Source organism: Lottia gigantea (genome assembly GCF_000327385.1).
Source record: "Lottia gigantea unplaced genomic scaffold LOTGIsca_80, whole genome shotgun sequence".
NCBI lineage: Eukaryota > Metazoa > Mollusca > Gastropoda > Lottiidae > Lottia > Lottia gigantea.
This window is the reverse complement of record NW_008710663.1, coordinates 1878-26639: the sequence shown is the minus strand read 5'-3', so window position 1 is coordinate 26639 and position 24762 is coordinate 1878. Positions and strand designations below refer to the sequence as shown.

The 24762-nt window shown below is 39.2% G+C and overlaps 3 protein-coding genes across 3 annotated transcripts; 1 reads left to right on the top strand and 2 right to left on the bottom strand.

The window, feature by feature from the left end:
- Positions 1 to 360: 360 nt before the first annotated feature.
- LOTGIDRAFT_132639 (hypothetical protein) lies at positions 361 to 7729 on the bottom strand (the record flags this gene model as incomplete). The annotated part of the gene is made up of 3 exons (XM_009067163.1): positions 361 to 515; positions 1103 to 1196; positions 7592 to 7729. Coding segments are annotated over 3 exons (387 nt in total), but the record flags the coding sequence as incomplete, so codon positions are not given.
- Positions 7730 to 11663: 3934 nt separating this feature from the next.
- On the top strand, positions 11664 to 15179 carry LOTGIDRAFT_168874 (hypothetical protein; the record flags this gene model as incomplete). Its single annotated transcript, XM_009067162.1, has 2 exons — positions 11664 to 11795; positions 12150 to 15179. The coding sequence occupies 2 exons, from the start codon at positions 11664 to 11666 to the stop codon at positions 15177 to 15179; spliced, it is 3162 nt and encodes a 1053-aa protein (XP_009065410.1).
- Positions 15180 to 19797: 4618 nt separating this feature from the next.
- On the bottom strand, positions 19798 to 20388 carry LOTGIDRAFT_76546 (hypothetical protein; the record flags this gene model as incomplete). Its single annotated transcript, XM_009067156.1, has 1 exon — positions 19798 to 20388. A coding segment is annotated over one exon (591 nt), but the record flags the coding sequence as incomplete, so codon positions are not given.
- Positions 20389 to 24762: the final 4374 nt, after the last annotated feature.

The window sequence follows — 24762 nt, the reverse complement described above, 5'->3', positions numbered from 1 at the left end:
AGAACTAATAATGATGTCACGTATATGCCGTAGACTCAATCATCCAGTCCCACTTAGATGTCTGGATGTACGAGAATATATCAACAAGACGTTCGACTTTCGGATACCCTAATTTTCAGAGAGAAAATGGCGAACCATGGCCTTCAAGATGGGCGTATAGCAGTTACGTTTCATCGAGGGCCATAGGTGGGGATCAGAGCTGAGGCTGACCCAGCTTACCCCTGCCCACATTGCCTGTGAGCCCCCGTTGATGTTTCAATGGCATTTACTTGCCTTTCTTTACTTCTTTCTTTGCAGAAATTCATAGTGCCCTGAAACCTTTGGGTTCTTACACCTGTATTTTGATCTCCAATTGGATTATTAACCAACCTCTGTTAATATACACACATACTTACGTTTGCGTTTACAGATATACGGAGACGGAACGGAACAGTCTGTATTATCCCAGGTGTAGTGCCAGTTGGACGTAGTTAAAACCATACAATTCTGTCCTCGTCCCAACATATTAGGTTCGCCTACAATTAAATCAAATAAGTTTAAGGGATTGTTAAGAGGTTTTCTACACTCTCTATGCGTAACAGGGACACTGATAGCATCGAATTACATTAATTTAACTCTGGGTAGCGGCATCAGTTTTTATTTTGGAAAGGCAAGCATGTTAAATTTCCTAAACCAAACGCCAAAACGTCGGCTTAGCCGCTGTAGTTTCAATATTCTTTACTGACGTACAAAGGTTTATAGTTTGTATTGTAAACGTATGATGCGAGCGCGGACCTATGAGAGGCCCTCACATTTCTTAACTTAAGGAAAATTCTGCAATACTCAACGGAAAATATTTGGAGATATTTTTCACAAGCATAGAGGACTCTCCTATACCTAAAGGAATGCGAATTGACAAACTCAGTGGCTGAGTGTCATCAGGTGTTCCGGAATGGAGAGCGTGCGCTGTCATGCTTGAGACATCCGCCATAGTTTGAGCTTAAGTGGAGCTCAATTTCAAGTCTTTCGCTTTGGACTCTGGAGCTTAAAGACATCAGTCATAGTTGTGACTTACTTTTTAGTCTTTGGACTAATAGGTTGAATATAAAAAAGGATGACCTACCGGTGTGCCAGTTTAGATATCTAAAAGGTGACCCGTCACTCCACTCCCAACCTCCCTCGTCATTCCTGTCAGACCCACCAATAAACAGATTATTCTGCACATAAGAAAACTGACTGCTACTCAATGTTGCTGTAATAAAGAAAAAATTGAAATGAAATGAATGGAGTTTTACACCCTACTCTCCAGCACCTCACTGAGCCAATATAACGTCGTTCACTTCTTGGATACAGTTAAATCTTGGGTATCTGTATAGTATCTAAATATTTCTTTCTTTACCAAGTGGAATTCTACTTCAGTCACCTGTATCCCTTTTCAAAATTATTCATTGATAAATGTGAGTGGTGTAATCTAATCGTTTTATATACGTTTTACTTCAAGGGAAGGAACTCGATGCAATTTCATTAGACCACTGCGGCAACTTATGGATTCTTTTAAAGTCAATTAAACTAAAACTACACATCAGTATCAAATCTGTTTGAAAGCTGGAACACAGCGACCCATATTAAGTCTTCGGAGTACTGTAATTCGAAGCATTGCACGGAGGTACATCGAGTACCTCTCAATATAAGAGAATACTCCACTGTCTAAAACTCTAAACCTATCTAGTAAATGCCCATCCTCTTAAGCCCCCTTCTCCCCGCAATTGCCACCACGTACGTATTCAAACCCACTACTCCCCTCCTCTCATAGCATTCGCCTTCCTGACTATATTTTTAACGCTTCTTTCCCCTAATTACTGTCCACTCGTGTCTCGCACTGCCTCTAATCCCCGCCCTCTGATTAATGATCTAGTACATCCCCTGTCTTTCTCCTTTTCTTCTCCGTTCTAATTCTTCTATCCTAGTTCTTTCCTCATTACTTACAATTTCTCTACGTTCCCTGTCTCTTTAATCCATCTGCCTTCCTATGTACTTGAAATCCTCTCCCCTTACTCTTAATAACGACATCACAGTTTACGATACCAATTAACCATTTTTTACGACCCAATATTTCCTGTGAAATTTCCTGGGGTATCACAACGTCCTGGTATCATTTACAGCTCCCTACCTTCAAGATGGATCTGTTCCTTCGGACCGGAGATACTCATCAGATCACCACCTTTATTCTGACAGTCTTTCCTGGCATCAGCCCATTTCTTTCTCTCGGTGTTAATCTGATAACACGTGTTCTCGTTCTGGTTGTCAATCCAACCCGGTCCACCGCACCGCTCTGACCATTGTGCTTATAACAAAAGAAAGAAGAAATCGCTTTAAGAGTATAACAACTTAGGTTCTCAAGGATCCGTGCTACCAGCTGGGCCGTGGTCAAACCTCTTGGCTAAAAATGTATAATGATAACAACATAGGTTCATGAGGATCCTGTTTACCAGCTTGACCTTGGACAAATCTATGAGCTATGATTTTTACAAAGATAACAACTCCGGTACACGAGGAAGCGTTCTTGGCAATGATATTTTCTGGATAAGCTGGAATAATGAGGAAAGATGTCTACAGACTTTCACAAAACGGATAAACTGGAGTTTATGCTCTAATGCACTTCCATGGATTGAAATAAAGCTTAAAACAAGCAATTTTGAAAGCTTAATTTCATCCCCGAATAATATTGAATTCTCGAAACAACTCCCTTTTGTTTTTTGTGATATGAGTTAGAACATAAGAAGCTAAGAAACGAGAAAGAGATACGTACCAGTTACTACACCAGAGGGGGTTGTAGTACTTGCGCCATCTGTAAAAGACACACAATACAAAGATGATCTATTGGTTCCAGAATATGTGGAGTAATTGCAGAAAAATATTTTTGAACTACAATAATCGGTTGCAAAGAGGACCAAAAAGAGATGGGTGGGGAGTTTGGGGGAGGGGGGGGGGGTCGCATTGGCTTCTGGCCTCTAAAACACCCCTACCCGTACCAAATCCACTGCTTTCTTGACAATACAATTCATGAAAGGTTCCCAATGATGGGGTTTTGGAGAAGCCAATTCTAAACGATTGCTAACTTGCACATTCGGGACCGAAGGAACGGGAAGGGGAGTCGAGTTGGTGGTGTTAAGGAGGGGTGTTTAGAGGGTGACAGCTAGTCTGTTAAATACACATCTTACTTGCTGATTTTCTACAGATGAAATTATTTCTGCGATTACAGGTTGTATCTTCCCAGGATCCTATATAACGTTTAGCCCTACTTCCACCCACGATCTGGACACACGGCTGTTTCCTGTCTGGTTCTTTAGGGTACCAGTTGGTATACGTGGGCTGAAATTATGAAAATGAGATGAATCTGATTCATGGTTTAATTTTCATACAGGCTGTAGTTTAAGGGTCTTTAATCCGACTGTCTTACGTCAGAGTGTTGAATTTGAAAGTAGCTCAATCTCATAGCCAGATTTGATTGTTCGGTGGGACAATGATGTATGGTGTTAAGTTGCAGCAATTGATCAGTTATTTTTTAATGGGATGGGGAAGCACCCCTTCTTTTCTCCCTCTTGCCCCTCCCCCTGTAGCTCCGGACCTGAAGTAAGACACCAAGAAAAAACAGCAAAAAAAAACCCAAATCACAAACAAACAAAACAAAACAAGGAAGGTATTAGCCATTAAGTTCGGACATCATCGTCCAGGAAAGTAATACTTACCGGAGTGTAGTCGTCCCACGCATATACATTCTGGCCTTTTTTAAACGACAAACCAAACCAAGCTGTATCAGTCCATTTCTTCATTTCTGTAATCATACACAGACATAACGCATCAAACAGGGAGTAAATAAAGCAACACACGAGTCCTTACATCTTCACAATGTCAAGCTATTACGAACCCTGACTGCAATAACCACTACTATTCTTGTATCATTCTTGTTCTTTGTCAATGAAGTAATTTGATTGAATTGTACGTTGGCGAATACAGCCAATCAGAGTCCCCAACAGTAAGTCTGTAAATAACGATAAGCCACAATGTTTATCACATTCGAAGGTTATAATTGCAGTTCGTAATAGCTTGGCGTGGTGAAAATGGATGATTTTTTAACAAAATGAACAATGCCTTGCGATCAACATGTCAGAGGACCTACACTTAGCCCATCAGAGCTAATATACCTCTCGTTAAGATGCAGTAAAGTAGGACTAATACTCATTTCATTTGTATCATATGAGTAATGTCTATCATTATAAAATGAACTTACTTATAACTATGGCTTGTTCTTGAGGATCTCTAATTGTGGTAAGAATAGCACCGACAGATTGGCAGTAACTCAGGGCATCGTCTCTTGTTTTACCATGACCCTGGTAATAACAGTCTTCTCTGTACAGAGACCAACCAGAATCACACGACAGTTCTACAAAATTTAGGACTACCCGATAGTTTGTTATCACAATATTATGGCTAAAACTAAAAAGTTGTTTTAACGCCATTCAAAGTGTTTTCTGGTGAACTAACAAGACGTTTTCGTCGTGGTAAACAGTGGGATATAATCGTGATAGCACAAGGACGCTTTTTACACCCACATTGAAGTGTATATTATGTAGTTTCTTTTGCCGTTATCATTTTCCGTCCGTCCACGAAGACGCCGACAATGATGATGTTGATAATGATGATAACGATGATGACAATGACGATGATGACGACGACACTGACAAAAATAATGATGATGATGATGGTGATGATAGATATCAAAGGATGATTACGATGACGACGACGATGACAATATGATGATGATGATGATGACTATAGTAGTGATGATGATGACGACGCTAATGATGGTGATAATGATGCTGAAAACTTACGTAGCCCTGGAATCATGTGAGGGACATTTGTGATTGAACTTTCACAGATAAAAGCTCTACTTGTAAAACAATAAATATTGGCCCATGTATCGTCATTTTTAGCTGTAAGAAAAACCAAAGTAAATTATCAAACTTATGAAACTTCTAGACACCTGAAACTACTATGAAATATCTACTCACTTATGATTGATATACTTCTTAATGTAAAAAGGTCATAAGCTGTTACCAATGTTTCGCCGAAATGTTGCATTCAATATGTTAATTGTTACGAAGAGAAAACTGAACAATGTGGCCGATGCTATCAGTTTTTTTTTTACATTTCTCAACATTTTATACAGCTAATACCTTTTTGTTTGGTCAGTAAAAATCCACCTTCACATTAAAGCGACTTGATTGGATTGTATAACCTATCACTGACAGCAGGTTAGTAATCAAAATGTTTATACAGCCTTTATGTCGATTGCCCTGAATGGCTGTATTCGCTGGCGTACATTCAATCGAATTCACTGATACAAAAAAGGCTGCTATTGTAGTCAAGGTATAAGACGAAGTTCGTAATAGCTCGACATTGTGAAGATGGTTAAATACGACTTTGATTTCTGAATATTGAACTAAACTAAACCATGTGTTAAACATGCTTGCTTTTCAGAATAGTTTTTAAGATGACCATGGACGAGAAAAAATATCAATTAATATTACCTGTAAGCATTGAACCGCAGGATGCCAAACCATTGTAGGGACGAGGGTAACCCTTATGCCAGTGGGTATACACCCCATTCGCAATTTTCACTCCGGACACCCAACTCTGGGTGTTGTCCATGTTATAATCTGAAAATAGAAACTTGATCATCAAGGTTTGGTTATCATGACAAAGCAAAGCATAGAAAAGCATAGCATAACAAAGCAAAGCACAGTACAGCAGAGCAGAGCAGAGCAGAGTAAAACACAGCACAGCACAGCAAAGCAGAGAAAAACATAGCAAAACACAGCAAAACAAGGCAAAGCAAAACATCTTTCTATGTTGATCCAGGAAAGTTTTTGCTTTCTATCTTCGTAGCCTGTTTACTTATATCTCTTATGGATAGTCAATCACTATGTAAAAGGCAGTTTTCTCTGTGTGAGATCCGGTCCTTATCCAAATCAGATGGAAAAAGGAACCCAATGTTACTATCTGATTTACCTGAACACCCAATCCAGGTTACTGTCAATTTCTGTGATTTAATAAACTTTGCTAAATACTTCTGTTCATCGGCACTGAAATTATCAAAAAGTAAATTTCATAAAATTAATTTCTAGTTGTGACCACATAAGCAGACATGATTCAGTAACGCTACCTACCTCTCTATTATAACCAAATTCGTTCCCTGAGACTGACACATCATCTGGGCACTAAACCAGGACGTTATGTCTCTTTTCTGGTACAATTTATAACAGCTACCGTTATTCTGAATCCAGCCTGGTGCACACGAACCTTAAAAAATGAATTACGCTGACTTAATGTCGATCTATATTAATTAATATATAACTCTCAACAGTGAAAAAAAGAGGAGGGCAACCATTTGACTCGACAAGCCAAGCCACACACGCCTTTATAATGCGATTATAACAGGACGTTTTAACGCAAGCGATGAAAATGTTATCAGGGAGGGGAGGGGATAAATTACATTAATAAATTACACTTGCTTGTTGTTCATCTTTTAAAACCTATATCTAATCATCTAACAGGAGAGGGAGCCATTTGATTGAGATACATAGCAGCAGAAAAAAATAATGGCGTCTTGTGTCAAACGTTTTTCAGGTGGTGGGGAAATATTATCTGGGACTAATCACGAATCTATTCTGTGATCTTGCTATATCTCCTGTCTCTGGGAAGCCTCGATTTTTCCACAAGATGTATTCGCTTACCATAGGGTTTCTGACAAATGTAGGTATTTTCTGCAACACATGTATCTGATTCATAGGCGAACGTTTGACTGGACAAAGCACTAACACACGAATCACCAGGTACGCTATAAGTATTAGTTATTAATCATAAAATAAAAAAAACCTTTTTATATAGTTTGGGGCATTCAAAGGTCACTGGATCTTACAATTCCACTTGGACAATTCGTTTTATCACAAACGCTTTGAGATATAAGCAGCCTTTGCTACAGTGGAGTCATATGAGTATTTCTAAAACCGCATGAACCACAGGCATCCTGCTACTGAAGGTAGTATCTATCTGTACATCTGTGTACAATATCCCTTATTGCAATAACTCGTAAATAATGAATACAGAATATAATACATTACGGATATCGAACTTTACTGTTCCAGCGTTGATATGGTGGTGTTACAGAATCCACTGTTAAATATCTCCCAGGTGAGGTCTAGAAAAACATTATAGTCATCACAGAGAGAAAACTCCCCATACCCATTTCTAACAGAATACAGAGTCCTGTTTCGCTATATATCCAACGTTCATTTTTGTGACACTTGTGAAACTACTCAGAAGATTAAAGGGAAAACTGTAAATTTCTGGATTTTATATGTCTAAAAATTATTGTGCACACCGGGCAATATTTCGACGCTTATGGTATCTTTGTCAGAAAGTTTGAAAGTCAAGTTGCAGACCGACCACATAACGGCATCGTATGTTCCGAAAGAGAAAAGAAATGTGTACTCACTATGTCTGATATTCCAACCCAAACGTCATTCGCCTGATTCTGACAGGGAACCACATCGCCCAGTACTAACTGCTCCGTGTACGATATTGGTACGGCTAGATCTCCACTGTACTGCTGACAAGATGCACGCGCGTCCCGCCATGTTTTGGGGGTGGAGAAATATTTATAGCATTTACCAGAGACATCTAACCAACCATCACTTGCGTCACATTTATCGATACTATCTACAAATATATATGACGGTGGAAGATCATCTTCACAATAGTCGCGTTTAGACTGTCACGAATTATCCGGGCCGAGTCCGGACCAAGATCGGTTCAATTCAAGTCGGCCTAGTTTTATGGCAGTGTAAACGTGGCTAGTGTCAAGCTTTTATGACCTTCTGCTTATCCAGTGTCAGATGCCAGATGCCAGGGCGTATCTATTAATCTTAAACGAGAGCGAGCCATGGAATTGGGACACATAGTACCAGATATTCTAGAGTTCAATGACTGGAAATGTTGACACTAAGGGTCGGCTCAGCCCCACGTAAAAGTGCCAGGGGTTAGTGCAGGAAAATAAAGATACACGATGAACGATATGGGAAAATTGATGCAACTAAAGGAGGTATGCGTGACTGATGTGGTGTCCAATGCCGGAAATCAATATTGCAGAAAATAAGAGAAGTGAATAGATGATGTAAGGGTCCAGAAGCGATGAGGACGAAAATTCTTCTATGTTCTACTGAATTGATAATCCTGTACCTTATTCCGCAAAGTATCCGCGAAGTGAACATGCGCAAAGTGAAAAGACCTGGCATTCCGGTTGGTATATGACGATATACAAATTATAAGAGGGCAATAATGAAAATCCGTTTAAAGATAGTCCCAAGAGTGATTCTTGGTTACAAAGATGAAAACTGAGTTAAAATGAAGATTTGACTTACTAGCGGGCTTCTGGCAAATAACCTGGTAGCCGCCATTACAGTTAAGAAGATATGTAGCTCTGCTAGCAGGGTACATTCCAGCACAAAGGTTGTATTTCTCAGTTTTCGCTGGTATTCTTTCCTTATTGCTCACCCAGTGGCTACAAGAAAGGAATAAACTGATCTAAACAATAGGTTTCATTTATGTTCGATGTGTTACACCATTCAATCTTGGTTTATTCCGATTTTAAGGAATAGTTACTTTTCTTGTATCATGAAAATTTGTAAATGAAGCGATTTGATCAGATTGTACGCTAGCGAATACAGCCAATTAGAGGCCTCGACAGAAAGTCTATGAACACAAAACCATAATATTTACAGGGGCTCATATCCCACTTACAAGGCGGTTGTATTATATTTAGTTGTACCATCCATCCATAACCATTTAGAAGTCTTAAGATCATAATGAATGCCCGCCCACTGATACAGCCGAGGCCCTCGTAGAGTTATATTCTGTAGGTATTGAAACTCTTGGTCGGAGTAGTAGATTGGAAGAGTTGCGTTCCTTGATGCACAGAAATTAACGGCGTCTATATACTTGAGATGTGCTGTAGTGACGTAATAACATCTTCCATTGAACGACGACCAGCCAGCTGGACATGCGCAGTACACAGCTTAAAGATAAAAGCAGCATTATATGAACAATTTGTTATTTGTTTTTCATTCTAAACCTTGGTTTCAGTCAGCCAACCAACCAGACAGTCAGACAGTCAGCCAACCACCAACCCAACCATACACCCACTAACCCGCCAACCAACGAAACAAACAAACCGGAAAGTTTTATTGGTGATATATTGTTATCAGCATATAGATATAAAAGACACGATTCGCGATAATATAACAGTAGTTGGTGGTACAAAGAGTTACACTGTTTTAAGATAAACTATGTAGGATTCTCTCTGATAAGAAAGTTGACTTTTAACTACCGAAACACATGACTTACTTTCATGCGATGGAAATATTGAGTGCACGCATTTAACTATATTAAGTTAGAACAGTTTATAGGGTTTTCTTGAAATTTCTACGGTGGTACGTTTAGGTCACTTGATTTTAGTGGAATTGCAGGAATCACGGACGTCTGATTAAAAATTGGAATGATGCAAATTGATGCTATCAGTTTCCCCGATACATATACACAATTTAAAAACATCTTTACAATCCCTTTAATGAAAAACGGCGGATTGAAGGATTCGACAACCTAACGACTGCTTCGTAAATTGGGCCTAATAACACCTTCTTCTCGAACATGACAGTCTTCTAAAATACTCTTTCAAATTGCATAAAATTCAGGTAATTTGGCCGGTACATTGCGAAAACCAAAATTCTACACCGTCATCGTGTACATGTACATGTATTCTATTAAAAGGAGATCATTTCATTTCAATATTTGTTCTTTTTTAATCAGTAATATTCCACAATCTCCAGTAAAAAAATTCAAATGATAGTAAGAAAATACGAGACTAACCTGCGAAAAATAAAAGAAAAATCAACGACAAAATTTTCAGATTCATTTTGTCCCGGCCACTTTCCACATCGCGATCCTGGGTCAGATTTGTGAAATATGTTCGGAGGTCGATTCAATTTGATAAAAGATAAAAAAAGATAAACAAAAATATCGATGTTTGATATATATCTACATCTCATTGATATATACATACCCGTTTGTTGATAACATAACAAATTATGGGATAGCGAAACCCAAATTAGGACAATTTGGCAACCTCTTTGGATGTCGCTACCCCACTATTCATCACTGTTACCATGAAACGGATTGGTTGGAAGTAACGCTGGAACGGGACGGCAGTAAACATCATGTTAGATTTCAATTGAAACGAAAAATATTAAAAAAACCCAAAAAACTAACGGACAGCCTGAAACTTTCTGACCTTATATATCTGGTCTCTGATAGTTATTATTGATAGAGGTCAATCTGAAACTTGTTGACTCTATATTAGCTCCGCCACTGGTGGTCATCATATTCATATGAGAATTACTGAATTTATTGCGATACAATAAGCATCAGTCAGACTTTCATGCGACATATTTGAAAGTTTATATTTCTGAAAACGATAAAGAAGTTTAAATTTCGTGATATAACATGGGAATAAGAGATGGCAATCGTTTGTAGGCTCTATCATCCAGCCCCACTTTGTCCGACACAGCTGTGGCGAAATATATATAATTATCCATCGCAGACAGGAGACATCTGGATGTCAGAGACTTTATCATGTCACTTGGATTGGAATCGAAAGTAGAAATATAATATAACAATATCGAAAGTAGACGTAAAACGAGGCATACGTTTTCCTAGAATGATAAAGGCAGGGTTGATCGACTGTGTTTGTTTTGGATATCGAGTTACTAAGGTCTCGGAAACTTCGGGCACAGCGAATAAGTTTAGTCTTGTGGAACAGCCTTAATTTTGCTGCAGTGAAGAATCGGTAATTAACTCTTTCTTTGTATTTTAAAGATTGTAATTTCAAGCGACGCTTTTAGATATCTTCCTATTTAACAACGTATAATACATTAACATAGCTAGCTTTATTAACCAATTTAGGTCAAATTTAATACGTTGATCTAAATATACTGTCACAGTGTCACTGTATGTAATGGATAGCAGTGTTGAATAAAAACCTGTAGGCCTACAGGAGCCTTTACAGTTAGTCAAAAATCAAAATCGAAAGAAACTGGATAGATAGATAAAAATCGACTAGGGAAATCAAACGTTGTTATTAGAACATTGACCAAAATATTAGTTAAGATGATGATGGGGTTGGGGGGGTTGGTGGAGGCCCGGCATTTTACCCCCTAGAAAAATGGTTTGCACCCCCAATTGTACCTTAACTTTATTTTCAACAAATTTAAGAATACGGTTTTTATAACTTTGCCCCAAAATATGTGTCAGCAATTCACTATGCACCAAATCAATTGGGGCATTTGACCCCCTAGAAAAATGGTTTGCAACCCCAATTGTATCCCAACTTTATTCTTAACAAATTTGAAAATACGTTTTTAAAAGTTGTTGTACCAAAATATTTGTCAGAAATTCATCTCATCGCTAAATTACATAATTACGTAAAAACATCGCTGATAGACGTTCAATTAATTAACCCCCCCCCCCCCCCTATTTCATTAATTATTTTTACTGTTTTTAGAAACATCATGCCCAATCTTACAAAATTTGACCCACCAACTGGGCACGATTGTATGCTTAAAAATGGTCAGTCTACGTCTATATCAACTAGACATCAATGTATTTCTGCCATGAGAGAGTACGAGAACAGCAGTATGGAGGTAAGACATTAGATCAAATAAAATAGAGTTTTACGTCCTACTTTTCTGCACCAAATAACCAGATAGTTCTTCATATATTCAATTAATGGTATTAAAAAGTCGAAGAATCGACAAAATTCCCATTATTCCACATTACACGGCCTTGTCAGTATCAATTAGTCAAATTAAGTGCGAAAAGGAAGGTAACGTAACATTCCATTAATTCTACGTGTAGCATCGCTTTCAGTGCATAGTTATACGTTGAGTTAAACTATTGACTATTTAAAGCCATAGATGAATTTAACAGTTTGTTTCATCGACATAAAATACAATTGTAGTATATGGTTATCATGAATCTAGCCTGTTTTATTTCAGGAATTGAGGTTTGAAGACTACCAAAAACAACCATGGCTATCCAGTCAGACTAAAACGACTTCTACTTTCGTAGCACCATTATTTGGTCGTTCAAAAATCGAACCAACCAATCTAACTCAACAAGAGACCACCAGCAGCTTTTCAGTTTGTACTCCAACAACTGGAGGATCTCTATTTGGTACCACAACAATTAGCAGCAGCTCTCTATTAGATACTCCAAAAACTAGCAGCTCTCTATTTGGTAACCCAACAACTAGCACCAGTTCTCTATTTGGTACTCCAAAAATTAGCAGCTCTCTATTTGGTAACCCAACAACTAGCACCAACTCTTTCTTTGGTACTCCAAAAACTAGCAGCTCTCTATTTGGGACCGCAACAACTAGCACCAGCTCACCATCTGATACCACAACAACTAGCAGCTTTCATTTTGGTACCATAACAACTAGCAGCTCTGTATTTGGTACCACAACAACTAGCAGCTCACCATCTGATACCACAAAAACTAGTAGCTTTCCTTTTGGTACCACAACAACTAGCAGGTCTCTATTTGGTACCTCAACAACTAGCAGCTCTCTATTTGGTAAAACACCATCTAGCAGGTCTCTATTTGGTACCGCAACAACTAGCAGCTCACCGTCTGTTACTCCAAAAACTAGCAGCTCATCGTCTGGTACTCCAAAAACTAGCAGCTCTCTATTTGGGACCGCAACAACTAGCACCAGCTCACCATCTGATACCACAACAACTAGCAGCTTTCATTTTGGTACCATAATAACTAGCAGCTCTGTATTTGGTACCACAACAACTAGCAGCTCACCATCTGATACCACAAAAACTAGTAGCTTTCCTTTTGGTACCACAACAACTAGCAGGTCTCTATTTGGTACCTCAACAACTAGCAGCTCTCTATTTGGTAAAACACCATCTAGCAGGTCTCTATTTGGTACCGCAACAACTAGCAGCTCACCGTCTGTTACTCCAAAAACTAGCAGCTCATCGTCTGGTACTCCAAAAACTAGCAGCTCTCTATTTGGGACCGCAACAACTAGCACCAGCTCACCATCTGATACCACAACAACTAGCAGCTTTCATTTTGGTACCATAACAACTAGCAGCTCTGTATTTGGTACCACAACAACTAGCAGCTCACCATCTGATACCACAAAAACTAGTAGCTTTCCTTTTGGTACCACAACAACTAGCAGGTCTCTATTTGGTACCTCAACAACTAGCAGCTCTCTATTTGGTAAAACACCATCTAGCAGGTCTCTATTTGGTACCGCAACAACTAGCAGCTCACCGTCTGTTACTCCAAAAACTAGCAGCTCATCGTCTGGTACTCCAAAAACTAGCAGCTCTCTATTTGGTTCCGCTACAACTAGCAGCTCTCCTTTTGGTGCCCCAACAACTAGCAGCTCTTCATCTGGTAAAACATCAGTTAGCAGCTCTCCTTTTGGTGCCCCAACAACTAGCAGCTCTTCATCTGGTAAAACATCAGTTAGCAGCTCTCTATTTGGTGCCCCAACAACTAGCAGCTCTCCATTTGGTACCCCAGCGTGGCCAACAAATAGCAACAGCAAACCTGCCCTAACAGCAAAATTTGGAATACGGAGAAATTTCTCTCATGCTAAAATAAACTTTAATGGTCAAAAGAGCCGTCATGGATCATACGATGTTGAGTTTTTTTGTGTAGATTGCTCAAAACAATGTTGCAGTGTATGTCTGGTTGATCACAAGTGGCATGACTGGGAACGAATTGTACTGTACCCAACGAAATCTGCTTCCTTTAAACATGGTGACAACAGCAACGATCAGGTTGTAGGGGATCGTTATGAAACCTGTGGGAATTATTTGCTTCATCAGAAACATGACGATCGACCCAAGGGTCAGGCTGTAGACGATCGAGATGAAACCTGTGGGAAAGTTGATAAACAAGATGACCAGTCCAAGAATCCGGCCGTAGACGATCAAGATGAAACTTGTTGGAAAGTTGATTATTTACTTCATGAATTCGAGAGTTCAATTAACCATCTGGTCAGCCAACAAAACAAAATCAAATCAGAAGGCAAATCAGAAGAATCTCGAATTGAAAAAGAATATGAAGATATTCTCCAGGAAGTTTATCAACGGAAGCTGGACCTCATTCAAAAGGTTCAGACAGTGACGAAGGAAAAATGCCAAGACCTGGACAAAGTGATACAGAATTTAACGGGTTTAAAAGACCAGACTGAGAAGACTCAAAGGCTACTAAAGCTAAGTTTAAAGTTCTCCAAGCTTTCTCAAACTAGTTTTTCAAATTTAAAACTCAAGATGGACGAATCTAAAGATGGTTTAAACGAGTATAATAATCCTTACTCGGATATCATCCACAAATTTGAGCCGCAACAACATGGTAATTTTTCGGACATCTTGCAAAACCTTTCAATTATTGAAACCAAAATATGGCGCAACTCATCACCTCTTAATGAATTAAAATTGAGGAACGAGCATCAAAAGTCAAAAATTTCTGACACTAAGTTCAAAATACGGAATTTAACTGACCGTAATGATATATCCGAAATTGAGACGCATTCGGAGGAAGATCGAGAAAAGGAAGATTGTCCGACTTTTTCGACCTCTGATAATGGGCAGGTCATGAAACACAGTGATTCGGGACTCGGCAATGAGTTGACGACTGAAATTGGTTCCGAGAAGGAGTTGATCTCTAAAGAAATCCGGTATCAGAATCAGAATGATCCAACGCCATTGGACGAGACTGGAACCCGTTTCAGGAATGAGGTGAACTCTAAAGACAGCCAGGATCGTGATCAGAACCAGATTGTTAGTCCGGAAATAAAGGTTGAAGCAGACCATCAGAGTCCGACACCATTGAACGAGTTTGGAAACAGTTACAGGAAAGATGTTTTGTCTAAAGACAGCCAGGATTGTGATCAGAGCAAGAATGATCGACCTGAATTAAATGAAGCCAACGTTGATACCGAGGCTCGCGAAGACCATCACTCAGACTCCGACACCATTGAACGAGTCTGAAACCGATGTGTCAGAGGTGATCTCAAGAGACAACGAGGTTTGTCATCAGAATCAGCAGAATCAGTTGGAATTGAATGACGTTGACGTTGACCATCGGAATCTGAACAATTGAAATAGCATACCTTACGTATGACATTACAGCCATCTATATTAATATGTGATATAGGCTTAGCAACCGTAACTATGGGGGTGTGGCTTATTATGTGAATCTCGGAGCTATCTATCGATTAGAGACTCTTAATACCATGTCTTCTCGTCGGCTATTGAATTACTAGCTCGGGCCTTATTCTTGAAAACTTAACTTACGATGATTTTAAAGTCAATCACAAAAATGGATTTTAAATTTAGTTTTATTATCCAATCAGATCGTTCTACTGTATTTCTTCAGTGTGGATTTGATCTTGGTTACGTTTTAAACATCAGATTTTTTATCCAATCTTTATTTTTTCTTGCTTTGTCTTTGAATCTGCGTAAAACTTGTTTTTTTTTGTTGATATTTTGTAACATGCTTTTATTCTTTTTAAAATGTAAGTTTTTTTCTTCAATTTTAATGGTTGGTGATTTTGGGCTTCCGTGAAAAAGAGTTTTCGGGTCCGGGATAAGATGTCAGATATCCTTTACAAGACTTAAACACGCTTGCCATCCGTAAGACCATTGGCCAATCGTTCCTAAGTCTCAGAAACGGATTTTTTTTTAGCTAAGCCAATCAGTAATAGTGTTCACTGCTTACCGTCAAATTTGAGCCTTCAAATCCATGTGTTTCCATTATTACCCTCGTTTGAAATGATACATTGATGAGTCTTCTTTTCTTGAGACTCTGCGACGTTGGGGCAAATCCCACTCGAGCATGCACTCGCCGTATTTCCCATTAAAGCCTTGTCGACAAGACGTACCAAAACCCCAGGAAAACCAGTAAAGATAGAAATAGAAAGTAAAGTTTCTAGTTTGATGTATATTCGAAGGGATTTCGTACAGTTCTTGTACTCCCGAAGACTTTTCATATTGTATACATGGCCCAAATCTACCCACAAAATTGATAATAGTTGTCCTGTAACATTGTTATTGTATATGATTGTTGAATGGGTAACACTATGTGGTGCTATGACTAGGTATCTCGGGGTAATAGCACAGTGATTCAAGGGGGATAACTGATCACATAAAAATTCTACAAATCAAATACTAACTGGAATACGACAAATATCAAAAATAAATTTTGTATGATATTAAAAAAGGAATGGAAAAAAAAATGGCGCAATGGAGCTCTATGTACAATGAAGCCTGTAACATACCGGACCTTTTCCTAATAACGCTATACATTGATAAAATATTTCCACTGTTAAAATAGTGCTCAACACAATCATGTATTTCTAATAATACTATAAAATGTTTATTCATAAAAATTAAGAATTCATAATTATAATGGTATAAATTTCATTAATGATGATAATTGATTAACATGCAAATCTTGATATCTCGTGTCGTGTTTTATCGGCGGGTGATTTCATTTGTCATGTATGATCTGACAGTGTTTTTGGTTGTTTAACATAACATGACAACTTTCAAAATGATAAACAGGAAAATATTGAATCTTTTTCTGACATCAGTTGCTCGAATTACAAAAATCGATTTTAAATTTAATAAGTAGGCGGAGATATGTACAGAAAGCAAAACTATCAAATTACAAAAATAATGTTAAAATTAATCAGCGAAAGTATCTACTGAAGGAGTATCATGTCGGGAATTTTCTCGATTCGGATGAATCGTGGGAAAGCGAAACCAAAAGTAGAGCAAGATGAGTGGGTTTATGCTAGAATTTGGCCTTCATGACACGCTAAAAACAACGTCATAAGAACGTGTTAAAAACAATACAGGTTAGAATACAATGGAAACGAAAAATTTCGAAAATAATAGAAACGAAATTGCTATCTATTTGTAATTGGGCTGAATCTAAAGTGATTATATTTGAATCTGGGTCTCAGCACTTAAAGAAAGATAAAACCACTCTTCTTCATTAATGAAACCTTTCTCCGGCATGACTAATTGGGCCCAGGAAATAATATCTGTCCATTCGTACCAGTTTGCTGCAGTAAATAAGAATTGGTCCCGCTTTTCTATGCTGACCTCGTTTCTCCAATTCAATATGGCCAATTTAAAATTTGCCAGCACCCTGCCTTTAAAGGTCTTGGGATCCACGTTGAGTCGCAATCTTAAGTTAAGCATCTGTTGGCCGTGGACGTCAATAATCCATGCCACTGTTTCGTCAGTTGTGGTAGATCGAGTTGTAAGGGTTTGTGTCATTTGTCCAAATCCATATTCGCGTGATGCTAGTGGTAGCAACAATTGACCTACCATAGTGCCAGTATGGTTCAATGATGAATTGTTGGTCGAAAGAGACTCATTTTGTGGTCGAGAGGAAGCTTGACGCTGCTGAGCAGCTTGCTGTTGATAATTTGATTGTTGATGCTGTCCAGAGTCCAAAGTCATCGATGGTGATGCAAGTGATGTCGTGGAAAATCCGCTTGCAGCTAGGCTTGTAGGTATGATTGGTTGTGGATAATTTGGATGATTCTGCCCAGAGTGCAGCGATTGTACAGTAGTTAATGGTGTAGAAGTCCCGACTGCTTCCATCGGTGGTCGTATAGGTGTTGGGTTATGTACAGAGGGCTTCTGATTAAATTCCACAGGCATTGTTTGTCGAAATGTGCAATATCCGATGGACCCAGGGACATTTCCTGTTGAATCTTGAAAATTTGTGGATGAGGAGTCCACAGTTACTAATTTCTGCCGGGATGCGAGTGGTGTGTTCGAGTACCCTGCTCCTTCAAAGATCCTTTCACCTTGTTCCACCATGGACGGTACATTGCTATCCAAACGTGGTGTACTGGTTTGCCGTGTTGGTGTAGAACTGTTGGCCTGGAAAGGAACAGAAAACTGCGTTCCCGCAGGAACAATAACTATGTTGTGGCCAAGTTGTGACTGGTTGTATGGGAGATCTTGTGTTAGCATTGACTTTGGTTGGTTGATCCCTCTAGAGGGCAAATATCCGCCATTAGAAATGTTTTGGGGGTCTGGTCGAGATGGAATTTGATAAGAAGAATGTATGCCAGTCTGGTTCGAATCAGGATGAGATGTATGTTCGAAACTTTGAAGGTGACCAGTTTGTAGCTGAGAGGTTTCAGATGGTCGTGAGTACGTTGTTGCCCATGTTCTTCCCATCTGTTGGGGGTCACTGGTTACCGGTTCAGAAGTCTGCGTCGATTGATTCGCTCTAGTGGTCTCTGGTGTGGAATCGTCGAGGTTCGTCGTCTGCTGAGAGATCTTCCTTTGAGTCTGTACAGGTATTTGAAGGTCTGTCAGAGCATTTGCTATTTCGGTTTTAAACATGTTTCTAATTTCCAATCTTAATTCGTTGGTTGGTCCCTCTGTTAAAGAATGCGATATTGTTGATTCACTTGTTGGAGATTGAAGTTTTCCAACAGCTGGCCTCAAAATTGGTTCTGTCTGTACCCCTGCAATTCGTGTTTGATCCATTGTATCCTCTGTCTCACTGTGTGAAGAATCGGAATCCTCGTCTACAAGAAGACTTTGTAGATCGTGATGACCATTTAACAGATCTTCAACAGATGCCGGCTTGTTTCTACCGCTGGCCACTCTTCTCGGAGCATCTCCTCTTGGTCGACCACGTCCAATCGTCTCTTCAGTAGACTCCACTCTTCTGGTGTTAAGTTGTCGAGTACGCTCAATCGGTGTTCTGTCAGTGCGTTCAACCATACTTAAACCCCCAAACATGTCAATCAAAGAGTCGACATCACAAGGACTGTCTTCTAATGGTGGTAACGATACATTCTGTATTGCTCGGTTTCGATCTGGAACTATAATTACCTCAAGCCGCTTAGAAAGTTTCGGCATCTTTGACACCACATCTTCAATTGTTTCATAAACGTAACTCTCGGAGATTTCATCCACCAACATTTTCAGTTTTCGTTTGTGTTTATTACTGTTGTCTTGCGCCTCCTGGAGAATCAACTGTTGTTCCTTTCTTTGTTTGGAAAGTTGCTCTTTCAATTTTTTACCGTGGGATTTGATGTGGTGGCAAAATTTACGGACCCTGTCATCTATCTCATCTTCAACTTCAAAGCTCCGTTTTTTAATCTCCGATTTCTTTTCGTTTACTTCTGTGTTAAAATCGTTGATATGATCGATCTCCTTTTTGGCCTCTTCTTTCAGTTTTTCTAAATTTTCTCGGACTTTTGTCCCAAAATCTTGCAGATCGTCAACGTCATGATGTTGGTGTGAATTCAGGAAACATTTTGGACAGATTATAGACCGGCAATCCGAGCAGTAAAACGCCCCACGACGTTTGTGAAGTCGACATACATCTTCTTTTTTTTTACGAACAACGGGCTCTCTAAAAAATTGAGAAATTAATTAGTTGCCACTTGGACGAAAACAAGTCACAATTGAGTGAGTTTTAAACATAACAATGGCAAAGAAATAGGATATGTGGATAGTACAGTCGGTAGAGAGTTGTGTTGTTGTCTGTTATAATAGTGAGATAGTTCAGTCTGTAGAGAGTTGTGTTGTTGTCTGTTATGATAGTGAGATAGTTCAGTCTGTAGAGAGTTGTGTTGTTGTCTGTTATGATAGTGAGATAGTACAGTCTGTAGAGAGTTGTGTTGTTGTCTGTTATGATAGTGAGATAGTACAGTCTGTAGAGAGTTGTGTTGTTGTCTGTTATGATAGTGAGATAGTTCAGTCTGTAGAGAGTTGTGTTGTTGTCTGTTATGATAGTGAGATAGTACAGTCTGTAGAGAGTTGTGTTGTTGTCTGTTATGATAGTGTGATAGTACAGTCTGTAGAGAGTTGTGTTGTTGTCTGTTATAATAGTGAGATAGTACAGTGTGTAGAGAGTTGTGTTGTTGTCTGTTATGATAGTGAGATAGTACAGTCTGTAGAGAGTTGTGTTGTTGTCTGTTATGATAGTGAGATAGTTCAGTCTGTAGAGAGTTGTGTTGTTGTCTGTTATGATAGTGAGATAGTACAGTCTGTAGAGAGTTGTGTTGTTGTCTGTTATGATAGTTAGATAGTACAGTCTGTAGAGAGTTGTGTTGTTGTCTGTTATGATAGTGAGATAGTACAGTCTGTAGAGAGTTGTGTTGTTGTCTGTTATGATAGTGAGATAGTACAGCCTGTAGAGAGTTGTGTTGTTGTCTGTTATGATAGTGAGATAGTTCAGTCGGTATGGAGTAAGATTGTATGAACAGTGGAACAGCTAAATTGGTAGAGAGTAGGATTGTCGTCTGCTAGTCGATTAGGTGCCACGGAGTCGAATGCTTCTCATGGAAAAAAAAATGATGCCAAACGACCAACCAATTCTAGTTTAAGCTATAAATGACGATGATACCATCGAAAAGATTCGAACCTGTGAGTGCTGAGTGAAATTGCCCTGCCACTTTCAGTCCTGGAATTGACTGTACCGGTATCTGTTTGATGCTCACTCTGGCCACCAGTCTGAAATTGCCAAATTAATCTATATTTAGTAACATGTGTTAGTTTTAAAGGGCACACCCAGCAAGGCTTCCAAGGGATATAATGCACAGTCTACTCTTATTTCAGGGTAGGATAAGTAGTATTGTTACCAATGCTGTTAACACTTGTATGCTTTTCGTCAATGCCAATTCTACCTTGACCATTTATGTATACGTACCCGATGTCCAGGTGTGCACAAATATATTTTATTAACGTTTAATATTTACAAATCCCACATGGGCATTAATATGTTTGACCAAATATACACGATTTAAAAGGCCTAGTTTTTCTGTCTCTACACCAGCTGACAACTGACAAAATGATTTTCAGGGGCTGGAGTAAAGGCAGATGTTTCTGAATATATACACATCAGCAAGCCTAGAGAGCACTAACCATTCCATTCCCGAGGAGTCAAGTACAGATGATATAATGAAATCTTAACAAATTGATGCTTACCTCAATTATATTCGGAATGAAATTCCGATGTTGTCGTGTAATGACCGTAGTAGCAATTGTATCTGCTGATGGTTGGGTATTTTGACTTGAAACTGTTGTCAATCCCAAAGTGGTCCCGGGGTTCAATATTCCAAATATATTTGGATTTGTTGCCATCGACGCTGAGTTTGAATCACCAAATAGCGGAATGGATGCCGAGTTTGTGCTGCTCATGACATTTGCTGATGGTTGAGTAGTTTGTTTAGGACTTGAAACTGTTGAAAATCCAGGAAAGGTCCCGAGGTTCCGTGTTCCAAAAATGTTTGGTTTAGTTGCCATCGGCGCCGAGCTGGAATCACCAAACACAAAGGGTGCCGAGTTTGTGCTGCTCATGATATTTGCTGATGGTTGAGTAGTTTGTTTAGGACTTGAAACTGTTGAAAATCCAGGAAAGGTCCCGAGGTTCCATGTTCCAAATATATTTGTATTTGTTGCCATCGGCGCGGAGTTTGAATCACCAAACACAAAGGGTGCCGAGTTCGTGCTGCTCATAATATTTGCTGATGGTTGAGTAGTTTGTTTAGGACTTGAAACTGTTGTCAATCCAAAGGTGGTCCCAGGGTTCCTTGTTCCAAACATGTATGGTTTAGTTACCATCGGTGCGGAGTTTACATCACCAAACACAAAGGGTGTCGAGTTTGTGCTGCTTACTACACCTGATGATGTTTGTTCTGTAACAGAGTTCACTACATCTGATAATGGTTGTTCTGTTACAGAGTTTATTACATCTGATGATGGTTGTTCTGTAACAGAGTTCACCACATCTATTGATGGTTGTTGTTGGTCAGAGGTTATTACACCTGATGATGGTTGTTCTGTAACAGAGTTCACCACATCTATTGATGGTTGTTGTTGGTCAGAGTTTATTACACCTGATGATGGTTGTTCTGTAACAGAGTTCACCACATCTATTGATGGTTGTTGTTGGTCAGAGTTTATTACACCTGATGATGGTTGTTCTGTAACAGAGTTCACCACATCTATTAATGGTTGCTGTTGGTCAGAGTTCACTACAACTGATGATTGTTGTTCTGTTACAGAGTTCACTACATCTGTTGATGGTTGTTCTTCTTCCTCATTATTAACATCATGATCAACATCATCTATTGTAGTAGCAGCATCAACATGAGTTCCGGTATCGTCAATACGTTCATTCTTCCCAGATGCGTCATCGTCATCCATCCCTAAAGCGTCACCGGAATTACAATCTTTATCCTCTTCATCTTCATTATCATCATCATTTTCAATAGTAGATTCAGAATAAGTAGTTTTAATGTAGTCGAATTCTCGTAAAAGTGACGAATTTTCTGCAAATCCATTATCTGCTGCGTGATCGACAATCTTCCTTTGTGAGTCGTCATTTATGCTTTGCTCGCCATCTACATTCTTCATTGATCTACCATCGTTGTTCTTGTGTGATGCGTCATCGTCATTCATCTCTGCTGCGTCTTGAACAATATTCCTTTGTGCGTCATCATTTATGCTTTGTTCCACATTTGGGGTATTCATTATTGCATCATCTTCATTCTTCTCTGCTGCATTAATGTCACTCTTCGTAGTGTCTGGCAATGGTCCACTTTCAATCCCAGAAGATCCAGTGGATTGATATTCTGTCTTTGATGTAGTAGTGTCATTTTCTGGTTTTCTTGGTGTTTTTCCTTTCAGATTTCTAGAAGCACATTTTTGTCCATCTCGTTCTGGTAGCTTTTTAGGTGCTGAAATGACTTTTAAAGTTCCACCGAGAGTCTTGGATTGCTCTGATGTTATCTGTTCACCTTGATTGTGCTCATGACACTTGCCAGTTTTGTTTTCACCAGATGGTAATGGTACACTTTCAATCCCAGAGAATACAGTGGGTTGATATTCTGTCTTTGATGTAGTAGTGTCATTTTCTGGTTTTCTTGGTGTTTTTCCTTTCAGATTTCTAGAAGCAAATTTTTGTCCATCTCGTTCTGGTAGCTTTTTAGGTGCTGAAATGACTGAAATTCCACCGAGAGTCTTGGATTGCTCTGATGTTATCTGTTCACCTTGATTGTGCTCATGACACTTGCCAGTTTTGTTTTCACCAGAGCCCTTTCCGGACATCTTATTTCTTTTGAGTAGAGATTCTTTACCGAATTCATCATCTGAATGTATATCATTTGAATTACTAGGAGCGAGGGTGTGATTTGGTTGATGCTCAACACTATTACTATCACGTGACATGCCTTGGTCGTTTTCATTCTCGGCTTTTGTAGCATTGTCTCCTGATGAAGAAGTCACCGGTATCAAGTGTGCCTCTTTATTCATTTTCCTATCAGACAGAGGATGTACTTTAGAATCTGTTGCGTTATTACCGTTCTTCTCTGCTGCGTTAACGTTATCCTTCTTTGGTACATCAGCGCCATTGTTCGCTTTTGCATCATCGACATTCTTCCTTGATGCTTCATTGTCATTCTTCCCTAATGTGTCATCGTCATTCTGCTCTGGTGCATCATCTTTCTTGTGATCTGACAACAGTTGGATTTTGTCTTCACCAGAGCCCTTTCCAGACAACTTTACATTATCAAAATGCAGATCATTTACATTACCAGGGGCGAGGGTAGTGCAAGTGACTTGGACAGATTTGTCCTTTTTACCAGCTTTAGGATCTATTCCAGGTTCACTTTGAGTTTGTTTCGCGACATTGGTGGACGATTGGTGATTTGGTTGATGCTCAAAAACATTACTACTTTGTTCCACATATGGGGTATTCATTAATGCACCATCGTCATTCTTCTCTGCTGCGTCTTCATTCATGTTTTGCTTGTCATCTATAATCTCCTCTGGTGCGTTAAGGTCACTTTTCGCAGTGTCTGGCAATGGTACACTTTCAATCCCAGAGAATACAGTGGGTTGATATTCTGTCTTTGATGTAGTAGTGTCATTTTCTGGTTTTCTTGGTGTTTTTCCTTTCAGATTTCTAGAAGCAAATTTTTGTCCATCTCGTTCTGGTAGCTTTTTAGGTGCTGAAATGACTGAAATTCCACCGAGAGTCTTGGATTGCTCTGATGTTATCTGTTCACCTTGATTGTGCTCATGACACTTGCCAGTTTTGTTTTCACCAGAGCCCTTTCCGGACATCTTATTTCTTTTGAGTAGAGATTCTTTACCGAATTCATCATCTGAATGTATATCATTTGAATTACTAGGAGCGAGGGTGTGATTTGGTTGATGCTCAACACTATTACTATCACGTGACATGCCTTGGTCGTTTTCATTCTCGGCTTTTGTAGCATTGTCTCCTGATGAAGAAGTCACCGGTATCAAGTGTGCCTCTTTATTCATTTTCCTATCAGACAGAGGATGTACTTTAGAATCTGTTGCGTTATTACCGTTCTTCTCTGCTGCGTTAACGTTATCCTTCTTTGGTACATCAGCGCCATTGTTCGCTTTTGCATCATGACATTCTTCCTTGATGCTTCATTGTCATTCTTCCCTAATGTGTCATCGTCATTCTGCTCTGGTGCATCATCTTTCTTGTGATCTGACAACAGTTGGATTTTGTCTCTCACCAGAGCCCTTTCCAGACAACTTTACC